Here is a 22,262-nt window from a genome sequence, read left to right as displayed (position 1 = left end):
AAAATTCATCCCGTCAACCAATCATCCCTTTCTTAGGACCGTATCCCAGCAAGGATGGGGGTGGAACAGCACAGGGATCACTCCCCAAGTACCCAAGCCCCAGAATCAGGTCCCACACTGGCACCCTCCGAGCACTTGAGTACTTCAATCCTTCTTTCGACAACTCAGGCAAGGAAGCGAAGAACAGAGTTGCACTGATTTGTTTTCTAAATCAATACGATCTTTCAAATTTATTTTTTAAGAATTACTTCTAATATATCTTTTTCACAGAAGGAGGGGATAGGGAATGTTTTCATTCCATCTGTAAACACTGAAATACAGATCTTGGAAACCAGGGCAGAGACACAAAAAAAGTGCATTTTACAAAATTATCAACTAAAATATATTTTACATGTATTACGTTTCAATTTAAATTCTACCGACTGCATTTTCAGTTTCAAAAAATATTTCCATATCTAATAGATTAAAAAAGCATGAAATATTTTCATTACGGATAAGACATTTCGATTCATTTACATGCTGTTTGCACAACAGCATAAGCAACCACGTGAATCTCAAACAACGTTCTTGGCCTGAAGCAGATTCTAACACGAGAAGTTGGGATTTGTCCTCTCTGGACACAGCAGAGCCCGTTCTATGCCCAGGGCAAGCGCCATTTCTCTTTTACCTGGGGAGAAGCCAAGACAAAGGTGGGAGCAGAGGGGGGAGAGGGGTCAGGAGGAGGAATTTCAGCATGGTACTGCGGTTTCCAAGGCTGAGTTTCAAATCCTTCTCTGACTGTGTAGAAACGCTCAGGGTTGCCTGGCCCGGTGGGTCTTGAGGCATCCTGTGTCGGATGGCACTTGGGCTGGAGGAAGGCGGCCGCAGGCAGCTCACCTGCTTCAGGTTGGGTGTCGGGAATCCCTACCAAGTCAAATGCGTGTAGTTAGGACTGCCAGTCACCTTCCATGCTGTCACCACGTGCCCATGGCCCCGGGGCACGGCCATTCTGTTCCCCCTGTATCACGACGGGCAGGAGCAGCTCTGCTTCTCCAGCATCCTCCCTCTCAGCATGGACCCCATCCTCCAGCAACTCCGTGCTCCCCCCCCCACCCCGTGCCATTTTCATCCACCCAAAAGCACTCCTGACTCCCATTGGGAGATACTGCACCATGCAGCCCAACCAAACCATTCCAAGAGACCACCAGTGCCCAAGCTAATTGTTGAGGAGAAATCTGAGCAATTCCTTTGACACTAACAGTATCTTGAGGTATAAATGACATAAGATGCTTAGCCCACAAATTCCTGCCCATGCACCTAGCATCGAGCCTCCTAGAGCTGGGTGTTCTCCCTTGGGCAAGGACAACAGGGCTTTTCCAGCATCTTCTGCAACACTGAGCAGAAATCGTCCCCCGACACCAGGGAGATGCGTGCCCTGCTGTCCCACTGTGGCAGATGCCAGTTCTCATCCTCTCCTTTTATGTCCTCTTCTGCTAGATGCTTTCCCCTCTTTGGTATGTAGAGCAATTCTGGACATCTCCAACATGAACAAGCTATTTCCACGTCACAGATCAGATGCCATGGGGTTTTCCCTCCAGACCAGGCGTGCGGCTGTTGGAGCAAGCCAATGCTGTTCCCTCCCACTTCCACTGACAGGACGACATTAAAGCAGTTTCAATACTTCCACTGTTCAACGTGAGTTGAGAAGCCCCCAAAAAGCAGAAAAATGCAGATCCCTACGTTCCAACGAGCGGCTCCAGCCAGTAGGCACGTGGGATAACGCAGCCTTGTTTCTCATTCTTTACATTAGTGCAATCTAAACGTGGATTCCCAGCTTGGTGTGGCTGACTCAGCGGACTCTGTTACACTGTCCTTTGGTTTGCTTTAGAATCAACTTCAACAGTTTGCATTGAGATAAGCTAAAGTCTACTTAGGATCTATACACGTAAGGCAAGAGGCAAAAAAATATCTACGAGGCTCAGGTTGCATTTGTCAATGCAAACCCTTCCCAACACTCAGTTCCTTTCAGGAGCCACAAAGCCACTTTGGTGAGCTTGCTCAGGTGACAGGATGAGTTTGGAGATGGGGAGGAAGCTGCGGGGCAGCACTGAGACAGCTCTGCTGGTGGCTTCAACGGGACACTCAGGGTCAGATCAGTGACATAAAGGGGGGCTAAATTGAAAAAAAAAAAAAGCTAAAAATAACACTTAAAGTGTTTGCCATCTAGCTTCTTCACAGTGAGGACATGGTGTTAAAGGACATGACAGATGAATGAATTGGAAGAAAGAGTAAACCCACTTCTATCACTAAAGCCTTCTATGCTACAAGAGCAAGCAGTGCTCAGAAGAGAAAACCTGGTTTCCACCAACGGAGCCCACTTGGTGCGCTCCCAGCTTTAGAGCCATGCGCATCTGCTGCAATCCTGTGGGTGTGGGCACAGCTCTCTGCAACGCCACACCAGGACATAAAGCCATCGACCTCGCCGGGTCCCTCTCTGCCTTGGAGCTGGATTTTCAAGCCTGGCTGCCAAGCCCAAGTCCAAGCACTGAATTGCGGAACAGCTCTGAAGAAGGTGAGGGGAAGAGAAAGATGAGGAAGAAAAAAAAAAAAGGGACTAGCTCTTCCCCACAATGGAGCAAAACCTACCCGAGCATGACACAGGGCCACTCCACATTCCAGGTAGCTTCAAAAGCAACTGCTGTATTTTGAAGGAGCCCTTGCTCACCAGGAACCCTCCCTCTTTACTTTGGGACAGAGGAAGCTCCTCCGCCCTGCCAAAGAACCAGTCTCAGTCCTCTCACTTCACATGAGGACACGAGAACCACAGGACTATCACAGCTTGACTCACATGACACACCACAGCATCCCTCCTGCGTCCTCCCACCACTCCCACCAACAATGGCTCTGATTCAGCTTACTGGCTTTTATCCCCTACAAACCCTTCCCAATAGATGCATCTCTAGATACATATATAGATATAGATTTACATATGCAAGTACCTATATCTATATACATATATTTATTTTATACGTATATATTTTCATTTATGCTTTTAACGAAGTGCTGTGCTTTTGACCGCTGCCTTCCTCCACAGGGATCTGCTCCCGTGCACGCCGTTCAGTCCGAGGAAAGAGCACTGAGTGCTCTTGGCTGTGAGCAGCACGAGCTAAGTGGGTGGGAGCACACAGATGTCCTGGCCTGCTGGCCTGCCATCAACTCCCCAGTGCCGCTCGTCCTCGCTGCAGTCCCACTGCAGAGCCACGCTACTGCGGGTTCTTCAAGATGCGCCCATGTCTGAAATCGTAGACGTGACGACAGAGGAAAACCAGCTCAGGGTCAGTGTCCTCGGGCACCTTGCGGTGCAGAGGCGTGGAGTACTCCTCCGAGGGAGGAACCATGATGGCTTTCCTGCCAGGGATACCTTCGACTCGACGCTTTGCCAAGGCACAGAATCTGCAACACAATCACATCGGGAGAATTAGCGTGGAATTCACATCATCTCCCACCATGCAACTTTTGCTGTTTGTGTCAGCCTTTCTCATAAGCGTGGCTGCCCAAGGATCAAGTGCACAGGGGAACGTGCAGGAGAATTAAACTATGCTCAATAGCAGAATGGCTTTGGATCCCACATTGAACCATCCAAAGCAGCACGATGGTCTTGCTTACTATACTGGCAGATTCCATCCAGTAGGAAAAATGGCTCCAACAATCCATTTCACCTTTACTACTTGGGCCCCGTTTTTGTTAATTATCTCCCCCAAAGTTTAACACATGAATCATTTCCTCATCCAAAGCTCATGATAAGGGCCGCTCCTCGCTGGCAGAGCAAGACCTTGCAGCACGTATTGGCTTCAGGTCCTGGGGACCAAATGCTGTATGCCTACAGGGCTGATCCTGGAGGAGCTGGAGTCAAAGTTGGGTTACAAACGAGCTCCTGAGTCAAACTACAAAGAACATCAGTTTGGTAAGCACTTCACACCGCAGCGTAATGTGCCTTTCCCTTACACAGAGGCTTCCAACACCAACTATCCCCTTGAAAAAAAGCTGGTTCCAGCATGGCACATCAAGTAGCTCCAGCCCTAGGTCAGGGATAAACCTGTCCTCCACACCAGGCTAAGAGCAACAGGAAAAAAAGCTTTGTTCTATCAACTGCACTAGCACTTCTAAGATTAATAAACCAGAGGAAAATAAGCTATCTGTATTCTAGGTGCTTTGCTGTTTCCATCCAGGGCACTTCAACAACCCTTCCACGGGAGCCTATTTGCAGCCTACATTAGTGAACCCAAAACTGACCAAGGACAAAAGCCATCTCTGAGAGCTGGTGAGAGCCAGCTTAAACAGCCTACAACTCCTAAATAACAGAGCACCTCCTAAAAACCTTGATTTCCTTGTTGGACTTCCAGTGTAAGCAAAGGATAAATTCGGGATGCCTTCAGGAAACTTCTCTCAAAGGTGACCTCATCCACAACAGCACAAAACAAATTCCTGCCAACAGCTACTCCAGAGGACTGGACTGTTAGAAAGGAAATGAGCTGTCTGAATCCAAAGCCTAGTTTGCTTTTCAGTTTTAAAAAAGAACAAAATTGCTTTAAAATGAGCTGGAAAAGTTTGCTTTTAGAAATTCAAATAGTGGAGCACCAGGCTAGAAGCAAGAGGAAAAAGAGGAGAGCAGCAAGACTTAAACGTTCCTTCTGTAGTAAAGCTCAAAAGTCAACCAGATATGCCCAGCAAAACTGAAGACGTTTCAAGCACTATTCTCTATTACAGACTTGTGTGCCCATTCAATCCCTGCTTTCTGAGGGATTCATAGATCCAAGGGTGGCAGTCTTCAATTTGAATGCTTTGATATTCTTATTGACCAAGCTTAAATCCCATCAGCAAAAGGTTACCTGTAAGTGCTTCAGTCATCACTCTGACCAGTCCTTTAGTCAAAAACGCTCACGCTGGCAAGCACATATACTAGGATCCAGCAGCAATACCGGCATATCAGAAGGCATTCTAGCTAGCCATAGCATCTGTGTACCCTTGGGGATGGATGTATAAACATTCCCAGATTACAGTACTAAACCTGTATGCAGAGTGAGTGCAATTCATCCAATTACGCCTAGCCGAAAGTCTGGAAGGCAGGGACTGCTCTGCTGGGTGACAGCTGGGAAAGGGAAGAGTGACAAGAGCTGGAGACAGACGCAGGTCTCAGGAACAGCAGCAAGTTAAGAGCACCACCTACCTGCAGTACTCTGCAAAGGTCAGCACGTAGCACTTCTCCTCTATGCAGGCAACACTGTTTTCGTCCTGATGTCGGGATGCAAAGATCTCATTCTGCAAAAGAAGAAAGGAGGAGGTCACCCAGCTGGCCAGGAGCCCCAAGGAGGTCGAGGCAGCTCCACGCCTTTACCGGCCACCTCAAAGGGGAGGCGGCAAAAGCACGCTCGAAGCAGATGCTCTCTAGAGCCAGTATTTCCCATCATGCTCACACTTGGCAAGTGTCTTGGGACCCCTTTATAGGAACCACTGGAATTTTATCCGGCAACACCGAGAAAAGAATTAGGTGTTCTCCCACCATTTAACACCCCAACGCTCTCTGTGAGGCCAAGTACTCCTACAAGAGCTGCTTTCACTCCAACTCATCCTAAACCTGACTTCGTATGGAGTCTGCATGGGAGGGGCCTTCAGACTACATCCAGAAAACCAAGTGAGAGACGCTTCTGCAGGCAGGAGGTTGGAGCACCCCCCACCCACACGTTCCTCTGAGCTCCCGGGGACATTCTTCATTCGTTTTCCCTTTCCTGTGCTGGAAACCTTTCCAGATCATTTGTATAGCTAAGAGTAGAAACAGAGGTTGAACGGCACTTTGTCGTCTTAACTACTGGCTTGACACACAGTATTAAATCCATTTCCATATCAAAGATAAAACAACCTGTTCTTTTCTGGCTATTTCTTCATCCCAATTCAATTTAAAAGACTGTTTTAGTGAGGGAAGTAGTAACGGCCTTTTTTCTCCCAGGGTAGTTTAGGAAACTTGGCTCCGGTTAGATACGGGGGCAACCCAGATGGAGCAGTTTTAAAGTATTTCAGATGTGGTTAGTCCAGCAAAGATGATCTCAGGCAATAAGGATGTTTTGCACAAGTCTGGAAGTGTTACCTGCAGGCTGTGCTTCTGCTGACAGCCCTAAGGAAACAGCTAAAGGCAAAGACTCAAAATAGGGTCACTGTTTGTGGACAAGCTTAATCAGAGAAACTGAAAACACCACACCCTGCTTCTGCACATTGAGGTTTTGCTCTACTCCTTACATCAAAATTATCTGAGTCATCTTTGGCAAGCTACTCAGCCTTGCAAGGCAATCTCTCATTTGAAGTCTTGTGTAATTAAGCAGGTGTGCAAAAGAGTGGTTCAGTTCCTCCTGAGCTGAAGACTGGCTCTCTCTCTGCATTAAAATGCAACTAGCTAGTTGCGCTTTAATTATGAACCAGAAAAATACAAGACACCACATTCTGATTTAGAAACTCATCTCTGCCCTGCAAATCAGGCAGGTACAATTCCCTGGCTGCTCCCCAGTCCTGTCCTCCCATACCGCTCCACTTTTAAATGAAAGAAAAAAGGCATCAAGGATTTTGGAGGTTTGAAAACAGCCATACATTCTCCTTCTCTAGTTTGGACACAGCTGTTCTGCCAGCCAATGCAAGCCCAAGCAAAGCTGAGTACAGTGTGAAGTCACAGTGACTCACACATTTTTCTTCTAAAAAGTGAATTCCTTTGCACTGGCACAACATCCTCGAATCAGTCTTTAGTTCTCATCATAAATCTACACAGGGGGAGGATGATGCATCTGCAATTCCGCACAAATTTCTAGAACTGAAGAAGCAGATCCAGGGATTTTTATTATACAAAGGCAGCACACGACAGAGCTACTCCAACATAATGCATAATACAAATTGCAGAATTTCACTGGGGGTGTTTGCATCAAGCTCTGTGTTTCTGCATGAATCAGAACGCTCTTTTCGGAAAAGCATCTGATCGTGATTCAGTGTAAACTCATTCTCCTCACTCTTAAGGTGGAAGAGAAAGTTTTCACTTGATGCTCAGGATTTTCTCAGATTGAAGGTAGAGACGGTAAGACTGAGCACAGGTATCCACGTGAAAAACGCAGAAATTCTGTTACGTGTGGCAACGTAGACTGGGGGAAGCCCATATACAGGACGACAGCACTGCTTTGCACATCTGGCAACAGCTGCACTGTAGCCAAGAGACAGCTCAGTTTTACTCAAATCAGAAGCTCAGCCTCGTGAGTGCGAGGCCACCCAAGAATGCAGGAAGATACTCAGGCTAATCCCTCAGTTCTTGCCAAAATGTGGATGTACCAGGAGACCCTTGCCTCGAGTTCCACGTTTGGATGTCTCACCTGGTGCATACTGGGATTGCGGCCTCCCTGAGTGTGCTCCGGTCTGTAATACCACAGGAGGCTCATCATCAGCTCCCCTGCAACAAGATTTATTGCAAGACATCAAGACTGGGTTTGCTGTAGTGCTTTTCCACCAACATCCTGCTTCCTCCCTTTCATTTCCATAGCTCTCATTTAGAGACAGCTGTGCCGTGATAAATATTTCATGCTGAGCTAGGTATCCTTTTGTTACAGCAAGGAGCCGCGTTAAGTCAGTCACATTGCTTTTCCACTGCACCTTCACCCCCTTCTACTTCCATTACATCATCACAGAGGTGAGTTATGCACAAAAATCCAATGCTTCCCTAAATAAAGCCTCCATTCCAGCTCACGGTCTGAAGAAGTGCTCACCCAAAGCTTGATGTTTGTGGTATTAACTCCCGCAATAACGTCACTATCGCTTTCTACAACAAAAAACTTGTTTTCTGCTTCCTTTTAAGCTAGAACTGTACTTGGAAATATTTGGCGCAGCGTTCTTGGCTCAACCATCGCTAACCAGATACGGGACCTCAGCGTCAAAACCAAACACTCGAGTGACTCTACTCAGGTCCCACCAAGAACTTCTGCAGATATGCCCACGTCGCATACCAAGCCCCAGCCCCAGTGTTGGCTAGAGCATCTGAATCAACAACAGCTCCTGAGACGCCTACTTCTACGGAATAATAAAGGAAATCATTGCTAAGATGGCAGTTGGCAGGTATTACGTGCTTTCATGACCAGGAAGATTTTAATTACCAGTTCCAGGCCAGTGATTAAAGAGATACTAGAACAATCTGAACTAAAACCATGGAGCTGATCTCTTCCCCTTCGCCACTCAATCTGGCAGCAGCAGAGTGCCCTAAAAAGCTCACAGCTCTCCAAGATCCATCACTTCCCTGGCTCCAGCTCGCTTTCATCTGTCAAACGCAGAGGCTAAACATACTCTTTTGGCACAGTACCTGTTTTGGGGTCTTCCCACAGCGCCGATATCTTCGCAACATACGGCATAGATTTCTTCCTGGGTCCTGATTTCAAGAGGACGGTATCTCGTACCCGGATAATCTCCCCATCTCTCTCCACAGCCTGATAGCTCTTGCGAACAGCTGGCTCAGGTTCATTCTACAGCATTGGCACACAAAAGAAAGAGCAACCCAAGCACAGAGGCAAAAAGTTAGTTTATCGTTTGCTAGCCCAATCCAAGACTCCTTTGGTTACGCTGTGAATTAGAAAACTAGCCTAAGTCTGCACAGAGCCAAGTTTTTTCACTCCATGAGAGCTCTGAGAGAAGTCATACAGCATAAGGTCACTCACAGCATCCCTATTTCCACTTTGTCAGCTTATAAAAGCAAAGCCTGGGTCAAAATGATTACTTTTTCCATGGGTAGGGCATTCATAGGTAAAGAGAGTTCAACGTGGAATAGCATCCAAATGCATGCAGGCTATACGGGGCCATCGTTCTCAAAGTGAAAGACAACACACAACTATTTTTCCTGCGTGGTCTGGCAGAAAGGAACAGCTCGCCATCCAGATAGGAGGTCTCACAGCAGGCCTCACACGAGCACACATCTGTGAAACTAATACCCTTCTTTCAAATTAAATCAAGCTCCTTCAGTTCCGCAGGCAAAAAGCACAGAGTGTCAAGTCTGCACTGCGGATGAAAGAGACCCATCTCCAAGTTCCATGGGCTTCACACCCTCGCGCAGCCCTTGGTACCGGTGCACACCTCTGAGAGCTGAAGCTACAAACCCTCTCCTGGATGATGCTCTCGGCAGCTCGAGTTGTGCTACTGCATCGAGTGTGTACTCCTGGGCCACAACTTCCCTTGCTGTGACATTTAGCAAGCATGGTCAACACCCTGTCCCACCTTCCGACAGCAAAAGGGTTCTGACCTTCATGCCCACAGATCTCATGCTTTAAGATGAAGGATATTAGCTTCTCCTTCAGTCTAGTTGCTAGAAACGAGCGGACTTCACTGCATTACTACAGTAATTACATTTTCTGGCAGGAAGTCTCCCATCTTACAGCAGCTAGTCTCTGCACCTCGGCGCAACAAATGGGTAAGTGCAGTTGAGAAGACTTCAAAGGAGTGACTGCCCGTGCCAACGAGTACGTTATAAATTAGAGGCTACTGAGTGCTAGAAAAAGAAATTCATCTGGGAGTGAGGAAACTGTTTCAGTCCGCTGTGTGTTCCGGGAGATCTCTGCTGAACTATGGACACTATCAGTGAGAAGAACAAGCTTGCAAGAGCTACCTTGGGACAGCTGCTTACAGCAAAGCTAAAACATTCCCTTCCTCAAAACAGGTTTGACCTAGCCCAGGAGGAAGAAGCTGAAGGATGATCTCCCTGAAAGATGGACTCACAGGTGCAGCAGGTGCCACCCTCATAAATGCCAAAGTATTCATCATCACAGCATTTCAGCTGATGCTAGCACAGGAGTGGCAGGCTTTCCATCCTCTGCAAGCTCCCCATCACGCTGTGCGATGTAATAAGAGAAAAACAAAGCCAACAGCTCAGCCTCAAAGCCCAGCCAAAAGGCTGCTGATCCACAGCTTGTCTTCTAGAACGGTGGACATCTAGCAACCACCGCTACCCTGAAGCAAAAGCCAAAACCCTCCCAAACCTCCACGATCTTACATCTCTGAAGATGCTCAAACATGGATACACCTAAACAAAAACAAACAAAAAAAACAGTACTCAAGACACCTACCACAACATAGACAGCCTTCTCGCAGGCTGTGCCGACGGGTATCCAGCCATTGGTGGCTCTTCGCCGGCTGATGCGCTGTTGCTTTGGATGGGAGTGGCCTCCCACCGTTTTGCTGTCGGAGGCATGCAGACAGCCCGGCGTGTTTCGGAGACCGGATTTGGAGCCACTGGGAGGCTTTGAGCTCTGGGGACATTCACGGGCCATGGTCTGAGGGTCAGAGTTGGGGGTCTGCAGATGAGGAACAGGTTCTGCAGCTGGCGGCACGCTGGGTACAGGACATCCTGAGAGCGGGTGGGCAGGCGACGCAGGGTGCCCCGCCACCGGAATTGTGAGGTTCAGCTGGTCCAGAGACTTGCAGCCTTCTAAGAGAAAAGAAGAAAAAGAGGCACGTCGCTTGTTTGAAATTTCAGACTGCAACACAATCAAGACTGTCCCAGGGTACCACCACTTTCCCCTGAAATTCTCTTCATTGCGTTACAGCCATGAAGGCCCTTCACGTTTTCTGTTCATTTTGCACTGTCACGGGATTCTAAAAGCAAATGTCTTTATTTCTAAACCTCCAACGCGTTGCCGCCGATGACACTGCACTACAACAAACCCAGCTGAAATCCCCCAGAGTCACGCCAGCCAGTAATGCACATAAGGCTGGCCAGCATCCAAAGCGACTCCAAACTGTCGATACGTATAAAAGAAATTAAAGGCTTATCAAAATGATAGGACGGATTAAACCACACTAGCATAGCCAGCTTCTTTCCAGAAGTTCAACTCAAGTTGAGAAGATTCTCCAAATTGACTCCAGAAATATGAAAAAAATATAGATCAAAACTACATAAAATTATGCAAGCTGCTGGCTTCAGCAAAACCGTGTCCCCAAAGCAAGTTGGTAACCGCAACAGGTAACCAAACTGGCTGACGCTGCCTCTCAAAGGCATCTAGAACACCTCATGCTACTCCAGAAGTCACAAAACAAGCCCTCAAACCACGCTGTGGCCAAGATGAGAGCAAGCTGGATCTGAGTTACCTAGTGTCAGCGGGAAGAGAATTCCCAACTGATCTCAAATGCGCCCCAAAACCTGAATGCATGCTTGTCAGGGGTGACCAAAGGGCAGCCTACAGCAACCTCCTGGAGATGCCTCCAGGCAGGAACATGACCCAGCAGCTCTGTGGGAGAACGCTGCTGCACAACACATTGCTATTAGAAAATAGAAAAAGGTAACAAAGATCACAAAGTCATCAGCCTGGCCTCAGCAGACCCAGGATCCGTGGGGCTGCGAACCACGTTGTGCCTGTTTCACTCACAAAAGCCCTTTTAGGTCGGAAGTTGAACACCTTGAGCGTACCAAGTAAGACAGACAAAGCAAACTGCTCTGTACATAAAGCTGGATCCTGCACATCAAGGCGGGATCTCAGATGGGAGCCTGTTGCCTCCAACCAGAGTAATCCTTTAATTCCTTAAAATAACCCACTTGAGGGAAGGATGAGATTTCAGAGGCACACGCATAGGTAAAAGCCAACTCCTAAGCATAAACCCCTGTTAACATGTTGGTAAGCCTCCTTCAGTCTGAAAAACAAAGTCTAAATTATTCTGATGCCGACGGCTTTGAAATCCAAGTTGCTCACAGGAAGGAAATCAAAATCAAATATATATACACACACACACTTATATATACACATAGACATCAAGTCAGCTTTAACTCAAAGTGCACCAAAAGCACGCTAGGAAAGGAAATTATTTTGCCACTTGCTAATCCACACAGAGAAAGATTGTAGCAGTGAGGTGACACGCTGCCAGTAAACACACACCTGAAGTACTGCCGCAAGCACCACAAGGAATCAGCCTGTTTGCACGAAGGGCTGAACTCTGAACAAAGCCCATCTGCACTGCCTGAGCCCTTCTGGTTGCATGAAGTCGGAGGCAGCGGCATGCAAGATTTCAGGAACGAAGTATTCTGACGTGACCTCGGGGCACTACGCAGGAAAGTGTCAGACAGGAACGCGTTGCTGAGCTAGTTGTCTTGCAAGCTTTATAAGGCACTAACGCTGTCTAACTCCTGCCGTAGGAAGCAGCACCACGACAGCAGAGATATTTCAGGAAAGGGGAAATTATGCTTCAACCAAGCGCTCCCAAGTTTCAGTAGCTTCCTACAACGGAAGATGACAAAGCCTTGCTCAGACTGAGAGCTGAACCAAAACTCCATCCGCCTACCTGAGAATCTGTTTGGAGCGGCTAAGTCATGCCTTCCTTTGACTCCAACACGTGCATGCAGTTATCTGAGATGCTAATGTTTACACTCCCAGCAGCTGAAGCAGCAGCTTTGTCTACAGACTGCATCGCTTGCAAGCGGCAGCAGCGCCTAGCTTGATGGCTTTTACACAAAGCACTGGTGTCTGGTAACCACAGCACAACAATCCAGCTGTAAATATTTCAAAGAGATGGGTTTTAATAGCAAAAGGCCGACACGAAGCACAAAGTTTGAAAAAAAAAAAAACAACCAAACAAATGGGACAGAAATAAGCCAAGCCAACAAGTACCCAACATCTTACGCCATCGCTCACCCCCACTTCAGTGCCTGATTTCCCAGTGTTGTTGAAGAGCAAGTACAGGTTCGCTGTCCACAATGCTAACAATGTACCAGCACTTACATCACGGCAAAGAAATTCAAGCATCGGTCCAACCAGCAGACACGAACTGAATCACTGCACAGCCCTGCCAGATCAGGTCTATAAAGCCTTTCAAGACTGCCTCCCTACAGGACTGCATCCCCTACACAGCTTTCAACATCGAGAGTCTAACAACGGAGGCACTGCCTGCTTCTCCACGCTGCTCTGCAGGGATGCTTCAGTAGCAAGAGCAAGCTTTTGGGAACAGACTGGCACCATGGTGCAGCAGGAGACAGAGAAGCCTTGCAGAGCATCTAGGAACTGAAGCCACTCGTTTTGCACGGATCAAAGCGGCCAGTTCCAGCGTGACAAGTCATGAGTCACCTCCTCACCGCCTCAAGTCTTTCAGCAACTCCATGCTTTCCACACTACCGGGACCCTTCCATGGGGAGAAACCGTCTGGGCTAAAAACAGGAGAAGGGGAGGTAAAATGCGGGTTCTTTTTGATCCGTGGCAGAGATCCCAAACTTCGGTAAGCCCAAAGATAATCACCGCTGCCCCAGAGCAGCCCTCGTCTTGCTCAGCACTCCTAGGAAAGCGTCCTCGCGCTTTGCACCTTACCTGCTGCAAAAGGCATTTTGTAGGGGTAGCTGTTCCGCCCCGCGTGCACACTGCTGATCCTGCCGTCCGGCACGTGCACAACACCGCAGACACTGTAGCTGTTGATGGCTGTTCCTTCTCCACAGCAGTACGGGGAGCTGCACCAGTGGAGTGGCTGGAAATGAGCGCCTGACGGCAAGGAACCGGGCGACACCAAGAGCCCTTCACAGGTAGCAGGCTGCGAAAGTTCGTCCTTGGGGTAAACTGAGCAGTGAGAGTAGCCACTGTATCCACTTTGGCCATAACAAACGTAAAACCCGTTCAACGGAGTCAGATCTGAGGATTCATAGAGACAGCCACAATCCGTGTGATTCCCAGGAACGGGCAAAGGAGGGAACTGCTGCACAGGAAAGGAAGGCTGATGAAATTCCTGCTTGGGAGTCGGGGATTTCTCTCCAGGTCTTCCGTATTCCGGCTTCATGGAAGCTTGCCCGCCCATGAGCAAAGGCAGCCTGTGGTAGAAACCCTCTGTACCCGACTGCGATTCGTAAGGGACAGGTCGGGCCGTCCTGTAGAGCCTAGAGGAGTCCCGCTGTTCTGCTTTCCCAAAAGCACCTAGGGTGAGCCCTCGCCAGCTGTGCTGACCTTCCATTTTTAAGCTAGCCGCTTCCTTTTTGGACTTGACACAATTCTTCCTATTGGCTTTGGCCCATTTGAGCGTAGACTTTGAACAGTGGTTCTCAGACTTGCCCTCCCCGTCTGACTTACTCCTCTGCTTCAGGGGCTGGTCTTTCTCATGGGTCAGCTTCAAGAAAGCCACAGCGTTCAGGCTGGCCAGTCTCTTTGGGGTGGGATGATAGGAGATGGCACTATCCTCTCTCCTTAACCCATCATCAAAGACCTCATCCAGCGAACGGTCACAGCTATTGCATTTCTGACTGGGCTCGTGCCGGTTTTTGCCTTTACCTGTTTTCACAGCTGTTTTTTCCAAGGCAGGCCAGCTGTCACCTGCCTTGCAATGCAAGCTCTTGGCAGTACAGTCTCCGCTGGCTTTGGCAGGGTCCCTCCGAAAGCGCCTGCCAGACAACAAGCCATCGTCCCGCTCAAAGAGCAGATTGTTCACAGCCTCTGCATTCAGAGAGGCCAGTCTGCGTTTCCTGGGCTCCGAAGGAGCAGTATCAAGGTCTTCCTCTGTCCCTGGATAAGTTATTGTGCACTTCTCCCCAGCTGAATCGCTCTTGCCCGCTCCCACAGGTTTAACTTGTTCAGCAAAAAAAGTAGGTCCCAACCCCTCCACCCAGCTGGGAAGGTCCTTTTTCTTGCAGCTTTGGGTCTCTTTGGACAGAGATCCAGCCACATCCTCCAGCCTGGTGAGGAGCACTTTGCAGGTCTTTTTGTTCACTGAAGGGAGCAGACGTCTCCGCAGCGGGTACGTCTTCCGGACTTCCTGCAGATTCTTGCTTTTGCTCGTCCCCACAAACCCACTCGAACTGCTGGTAGCCTCAGCAGCATCCCCGTCCCTTGGCTCGCCGCGCTCCGCCTGCGTCCTGTCCATCCTCCCGTTGCCCGTGGGTGATGAAACCTGGCCAGCAGAACCAGCTGGACGCTTCAGAAGGAAAAGCTGTTTTTTCCGGGCATGCGTCATAGGATCAGTGTCCAGTCCTGAGAACGAAGAGAAGAAAACACACCTATTAATACAGACGAGAGGGATTCGTCTCCTCACAACGCATCCAGCGCCAATTAGGAAATACTTGGGGAACCTTGTTGCTATACACGGTCAAGTCTTTTTGGGTGACAGCCAGTTACGCCAATTAGGAGACAGGATGCAGTGAGATGTGGGTTAATATTAAGCCACAGAACACGACAGTAATTGAAGGCGAGGTGCTACAGGAGCCAGGAAAACCAGGACATAGCCAGTTTCACCCAGCTCCCGGTCCAAGTATGCTCCCTACTAAAGCAACACTGTCTCGAACGTGCTACAAACTCCCATCGTATCTTGTAAAGATCATCTGAATCATGGTCCAGGGCACACGAGAGAGATAAGGCCCAGGTATTTGACTGCTTGCACGCTGTTACAGGCAGGTTGTTTCACTGTCACTTTCTGAAACAATTAGAAGAAAAACAACGAGTCCACCTACTCGTGTAAAAAGTAAGCTTGGTCGATTGAGCAGAGATCTGTCAACATTAATAAATTAAATACATGCCAATTCTTGCAGGCAGGTTAGAAGCCGGCTACCTGTCGCTGCTGCCATTTTCTACAATAGCGTTTTACAAGATCTGTGGACACTGTTCAAATTATCACGTTTGGCAAAGAGGCTTGACCAAACATCACATGCCTTCAAAATGCATTTATAGAAGGAAAAATAATTACTCAGCCATATAACATACCATCTAGATGAAAAATCAGGAGTGTCAAGACATCCTCAGAACAGACACAAATGTCTAAAGTACAAAAAGGAAGAGATAAGAATCTCCGAGCTGGGAGAGGTTTGTATAGAGAGGAAGCACCAAAGAAAGGCAGACAAGTCCCAAGTGCCTTTATCCGGTGTCAGTAGCAGAGGTTGGCTGCTCACCTTTCGTCACACCCCAGGCTTTCTGGCTGCGCCAGGAGCAGCAGCTTACTGCTGAGTGGCCTCGGAGCAGCTGGCAAGCAACCCTTCATCCCAGCAGTCCCTTCAGCCCATTGCTGCCTTCAGAGCTACACAGCAAGCTAAATCTGATTTTTCTCTTCCCCTCGTTTCCTTTCCAGCAGAATAGTTAGGGTGCCTCTGCGCTCTTGCCTTTCAACTTCAGCAAGCGGCCTGCAGTAGGCTTGTGTCAGATATTTGAGGGATGAAGTGACGCTGCAGTCCAAAAGAACATGTATTCACAGAAGAACCCATACGTTTAAAGCTAAGAAGGGATATGGTAGGAGATCCCTGTGAACATTTTAAACAGAAAATCTAATTGACTAACACAGAAATCAATTTAATCGAGCCTGTATCGGAGCACAGGAAGCAGCAGAAAAGGGCTATTTCTTGCAAGTAATGGTATTTACAAAGCAGCCAGATCCCCGTTATTGGCACCAAAGTGTCAGTCTTCAGATTAGCACCGATGTAGGAGCAGCCTGATTGTCCCCACATCAAGTATCTGGCTGCAGCACCTCCCAATTGACACCAACAACGCAGGTCTGCTACTTCTGAGGCTGCTAATTAAAGCTACTGCATCTGTAGCGAGGAGAACAAAGCTACCAAATTACAAGAACTGTTCATTTGATATGGTTTAATCAAGCTGATAATTAGATTATCTATTTGAAATAGACCCAATGTGTTTTAATTGACTTGCTTATATATGCATTAACTAAAAGAAAACTAGGAATTGAAAGCTACCGTGGCTTGCACGTTATTTTGCAGATGTCAGGCTCTTTCCAAGGTGTGTCAGGGTAAGGGAACCCTTATGCTCCATTACACGTGGGATAACTCCTATAGATAGGGCCTAAACTGCAGTTGCTCTGTGGGGAGCAATCATTTATGTATATGCCCATGTTGTTTCCGATCAGCAACACCAGCTCTGGAAATTAGGAGGATGGTTATCAATTCAGAGTGACAAGTTCCCCCCAAATCAGAATAATTCTTGCACAAGCAGCCAGATTAACCACACACCACCTTTGGAGTTGGTAAGAGAATTTCTCTTTAAAGTGTGCAAACCAAGGTCTGACAGTGGTAGACCAAGCACCCTATAGAAGATAACATCTCCCATACAGGCCTGTGGTTCCTTTACAACTCTAAACCTGTTTTCTGTTGTCCCCAACAAAAGGTGGAGCCTCCAGCAGAAACAGTTAGCAGAGATGGAGGAAACCCAGAGGAAACGAGCACGACTTGCCTTAAAAACCAGCATCAGTTGCCTCCGTCTCCTCTAGCTCTCACCAATCCTCTGTGAGCAGCAGTCATCTCCTCCCTACCACTGCTCATCTGTCACGTGCTGGGGCTTTATAGCACATCAATGTTTGAATGAGGAAGAGATCTATTAAGAACAGAGTACTTTAGACACGACCTTGTTCATACCAGACCTGCTAAAAAGATATAAAGAAGGCTGGGACAGCTTGAAGGAAGGGGATTTTTCCAACAGCAAAGAGGAGAACCATTAACAGCAAGAGTGACAGTCTTCCCTGTTTGACCCCACGGGGAGGGTCAAGACAAACAACAGCTTAAATCAAGTACCTTTCCTGCAATATAAGCATAGGAATGCTTTCTGTTACGGTACTCCACATGAACATGGATTTTTAATACATACATTTCCTCCCCAAAGCCCAGATGCAAGATCAGTATTCTGGTGCAGCACAGGTAGCATCGCCTCGCGTGCTGTGGCAATATTTACAGGTAATACTCCACAACAGCTTTCATCACTGACAACTGCAACGGGGAACGTTAAGAGAAACACTCAGGTTGAAAGATGACATTAGAGATAAACAAAAATCGCATTAAAGTGGGAAGAGCACCGGGATTCAACACAATACATTTTAGAGAGTCTCAGTTGCACGAGCTCTTTGACACGAGACTGATCAAGCAATCACAGGCTTTTTATTAATTACTTGTCAGTAAAACGAGGATCCGTCTACATAGATCTCCTTGTCACCTGGCCTCCAAGTTCTCCCCCTCGGCTGTTTGAACACTACAAGGCACTTCTCTCCTAAGGAAGAACTAAATATCTGAAAACGTGTGCAAAGACAAAATAAGCAAACCCCACGTGTTTTGGTATTACAGCCATGCAAATCCTTTAAGTGCCAGCAAAGAAAACAACAGATTCCCCATGACTGTAAGCCCTCTGAAAGCCAGCTCCATACAGCAGCTACTGAAACGCAATCAAAGTTAAGTAAAACTGACTTCTGCATTTGCTCCTTCAAAAACTTCCACAAGTTCCTTGGAAAAACAAACCACATCAGCCACATAAGTTTCTCCCTGACCTGCTCAAGTGTTCGGTTTGGAAATCAAGAGAAGGTTGTTTTTCCAGATCACACCCCACTAAAAACCTCCAGTTAAAAGTGAGGTGAATTCTGTTGGTTTTCAAAAGCATTCAGGATGCATACCCTTCGCTCCATGGCAGCTCAGAATGAGCAGCAGAAATAAACTGATTTTAAACCTGTAAGTGGTCACTTACAAAGTGTGGCTGCAAGGTTTCGTTTCTACAAAGGGAAGTTCCCCATGACACTGCTGCAATAAAACAACTGCCCCTTGTTTTTCTCCCCTTTTCTGACACAACTAATAGAAGTGGGAACAATCAGGTTTAGCAACTATAACGATTCTTGTTATTTCAAAGCAGCATACAGTGTGAACTTATGGCAAGACTGGCTGGGGGTGAGGGAAGAGATCCCAACAACTGGCTTCCTATCCCCCCAGAAACCAACTGCAACATTTTAGATGTCAGATCTGATCCTCACCATCTCTTCCAGAGACTCTCAGCTTTTCACTGAAAGCCCTCTCAGCCCTGAGGATATGCTGCATTTCTCAGTTCTCTGTGTTTGTTGTATGCAGGTACAGCAAGAGCCACTCTGAGCCTTCTGCTACAGAGCGCTGCAGCGATGCCACTACACGTTTTGGAGGCATACAGACAGGCACGAAGACAACAAACAACTACATCAGCAGTTCATTCATGTTACGAGCACGCACCCACAAACAGGCACCAAGCAGTCACACCACGTTGCTCCCCTTACCTGGAATCCACTAACCCCTTCTCCTTCCCCAGCATAATACACAAGCAGAGCTTCTGAATGCTGCTTGAAGCTTCAGTATCTGACAGTGGATGATGCTTCAGAAATCAGAGTCGCGCGGAGCTTACCGAGACCAGCTACTCACAGGGAGTGCTGCATTCCTTTCAGCGGGGAAGGAAGCGTCAGGGCTTTTCACCTCCTTGCCACCCCTGCAGGGCTTCACAAAGCAAAGAGGAAAAACTAACCATACCCAGAAGCCTCAAAGAAATCACAGCACAACAGGAAGAACTGAAAGTGAAAATACTTACGGCAGAGCCACCCGCCTCCTGCGTGCAGCGAAGGAACTGGATTAGCAGTGGGGAGACGCTGAAGAGGAACTATCAGAAGTGAAACAAGTTGGATGAAGCAGTTTGGTCTGGCCCTCTGCATCCCGAGCCCACTGAGCGTTCTGATAGCTGCAGTCACTATCCCCTTCCTCAAACTGGAGCGGTTTGAAAGAATCACACTGACAGCTGCAGACCAGATCAGACTGAAGAAGCTCAAACCAAAACGCACCAGTCTAATTTTATGCTATAGGAGAAGCGCTACCCAAACAGCAAAGTCTGAAGAGAGTTGATGCCTCATTAGCAGGAAAATAAGCAAGTGTCTCAACAGCTGCATTTTCTGTAATCATGCAGCTGCAGCATCTGTCTCTCCCTCTCCATCACTTGATTGCAAGTGAAATTAAAAGACACCAGTCTGGGACTACCCATTCAAGTACCACCTCCCTTCCTAAGCTTCGCTACGGAGATGTGCTGGATCCAAGGAGACGATGCCAAAAAGAACAGAAATGTAAAGCTTCTCAAGCTTCTAATCCATTTGGCACTTCAATAACATACAAAGAGTTACAACACCACCAATCTTACTCTCCACGCGCAGCACTGTCCTGCTGACTTTCAGTCCTTGTCTACTGGAAGAAGTTATGTCCTTTTGAATCGGTGCAGCTTACGCTGTGACAACAGCCCCATAACTGTAAGTGCCAGGAGGACTGGCTCCTTTCTCCCTGCTGCTTTTAAAGTCAAATCATTCTCAGTGCCATCAAGAACCTGCTGCGTGAAGGAAGCCTCCCAGGAGCTCTTGGGAATCTGGGTAAAGCACAGAACTGTCAGGTATCCCAGGCTGAATTGCCTAAATGCTGTGCAAGTCCCAGGAGCATCACTTCAGCCTTAGACACATAGAAAAATTAAAATCGTTACGGCCTGCAATTTGTCTTTGTAGGGTCCAGCTCTGATTTCTCTCCGGAGGCTCACTGAGAGCTTCATCAGCCACACGCTCCAGAGAAAACTGATAGAGAAGGCACATGCAAAAGGCTTCTTTTTTTCCACCCCCATCAACATAATCCTTGCAGTTTGCCAGCACCTCTTGAAAACCAGGTGAATACTCAAGCCCTTGCCTCTTCAGCTTCAAAAAGGGAAGCGACAAGGGATCTGGGGTTTGCTCCAACTCTTGCACCATCAAGAGAGGCTCTCTGCAAGCGTACGGGCTGCTTGCTCCACTCCCTGGTCCTACATGAGCAATTATAGCTCAGTTGTGAAAGCCCATGCCCCAGCCACATTGCTGCGAGTACTGAAGAACATGTGACCCACGATAAATTACAGTGCTGAAGCAACAGCAATTAGCATCGGATGCTTGAAAATTGGAGTGCTGTGCCTATCTGAAAGCGATGGCACACTGAGAACAAAACACGTTGGGCTGCGCTCCCTGCTTGCCCGTTGACCACTCGCATCAACAGGAGCTGGACCTGCGAACACCCCAGCAGAGAAGCTGCACAGCTGATTTCATGGGAGGGCCCGTCCTGTCCTTGGTTATCAGCTTTCAGATCTTGCCTAGTGGCAGTGCTCTGAAGCACTTTGCAGGGAAGCCAGAACTCAATTTCTCTGGCTGCTCTCACACGCTCCGCAGCCCCAGTGAGCAGCACTTGTAAGGGGAAGGAAAAAAAAAAAACACAGAAAAAGGAAATAAGAAAAAAGAGAAATCACTGCTGCACCACTCAAGCCTGACCTCAGCACGTGAGAGTCAAACCAACCAAAGCCTTTCCAGCATCTGGAGCAGAAAGGGGTCTCATTATCAGCATCATGACACAGCCCATCTTCCCTGGGCAACGTAGCCCTTTTGAAGACTCAGACACAACAAGCGCAATTCTAAATTCCCTAGCCAAAGCGATTTGGGAAGCTTAAGCCAGCACCCTGCACTGGGAGGGAAAGCATTTCATGTCTGCTTCATCTCCCCTGCCACCACCAATAGTTACAGCATGGAGACCAGCTAGCAGATACATCCTATGGGGAGAGTTAGATGCACACTTGTACATCCTTTGGCAAAGAAAGGTGCCTGCTTTCAGAGAGGAGATGGTACCAGGAGCTGCTCAGCTAACCATCTCCATTCACCAAAGAAGTTTGGTTTTTTGCTCGCATGCTGAACTAAACAGTTTATTGCATCCAGCTGGGAAGAGCCAGTTCTTTCTACACAAGTGGGAAGGAATTATCTACAAGTTCAGGGGAAACTGGAAAGATGTTTCCTTGTAACCGATGACAAGGTGCGTTATTTGTGGAACTACCTTGATATCTGGAGAACTGGAAAAGGCACATTCCTTTTCAAAACAAGCACCAGCTTTCCTTTCCCCGCTACCGATGCTACAAAGCTGTATTACTGTGTCACATTTTCAGTGACAAGCTACCACTGAGGCGGAATATTCAGTATACGCTATAGTCAAGAACAAGTATGGGAAGAAAAGCAGGACTTGAGCAACTCAAACATCAGTCACCAGAACCAGATCAAGCCTCACAGCCACGGTTTCTTTACATACCTACAGTATAGAGCAATGTTTCTGAAGGCAAAGCCATCGCTGAAAACCTGTTTGAACAAACACGACCATCACTTGCAAAATCCGCTTCCTTCCATCCCGCAGTCATCCAAGGAGCCTCTCAGCAGCACCTGCAGGAACCCACGGCCACCCCAAACCTCAGGGCCAGGAGCCACTGGCTTTGCATGGCTTCTCTAAACCGCCTGCTTGCGTGCAGAGCAATTTAGGGACCCTGGGGAAAAATAACATCCAGCCATGTCATTAGACACATGCGAAGAAACACACAGAAGGCCAACCCCCTGCCCAAAGAGAAACCATTTCTTTGCCAGTGCAAACACTGCAATTATTCCCATGGTGCAAAGCCCACCGTTGGCTTCTCACCTCTCAAAACCAACCTTGAAAAAAGAAGCGAGAAGCGTGACTAACCAAG

The 22,262-nt window shown here is 47.9% G+C and overlaps 1 protein-coding gene across 1 annotated transcript; it reads right to left on the bottom strand.

Annotated features, from left to right (window-relative positions):
- On the bottom strand, nt 199-21,887 carry BAHD1 (bromo adjacent homology domain containing 1). Its single transcript, XM_021402100.1, has 7 exons — nt 21,836-21,887; nt 13,329-14,969; nt 10,107-10,468; nt 8,357-8,516; nt 7,380-7,456; nt 5,207-5,298; nt 199-3,432 (listed from the first exon to the last, which is right to left on the bottom strand). The coding sequence occupies exons 1-7, from the start codon at nt 21,870-21,872 to the stop codon at nt 3,243-3,245; spliced, it is 2,559 nt and encodes an 852-aa protein (XP_021257775.1). The 5' UTR covers nt 21,873-21,887; the 3' UTR covers nt 199-3,242.

Source organism: Numida meleagris, chromosome 6 (assembly GCF_002078875.1).
Source record: "Numida meleagris isolate 19003 breed g44 Domestic line chromosome 6, NumMel1.0, whole genome shotgun sequence".
In the NCBI taxonomy this organism is placed as follows: Eukaryota; Metazoa; Chordata; class Aves; order Galliformes; family Numididae; genus Numida; species Numida meleagris.
This window is presented reverse-complemented; position numbering and strand designations above follow the sequence as displayed.

What these genes read in the sequence shown, in the direction of transcription:
- BAHD1 (XM_021402100.1), bottom strand. Translation starts at nt 21,872, where the DNA reads ATGGCTTTGCCTTCAGAAACATTGCTCTATACTGTAG. An exon ending in GTGGGAAGACCCCAAAACAG is followed by an intron (nt 7,457 to 8,356) that starts GTACTGTGCCAA and finishes ATCTTGTTGCAG; the next exon opens with GGGAGCTGATGATGAGCCTC. An exon ending in GCAATCCCAGTATGCACCAG is followed by an intron (nt 5,299 to 7,379) that starts GTGAGACATCCA and finishes CTTCTTTTGCAG; the next exon opens with AATGAGATCTTTGCATCCCG.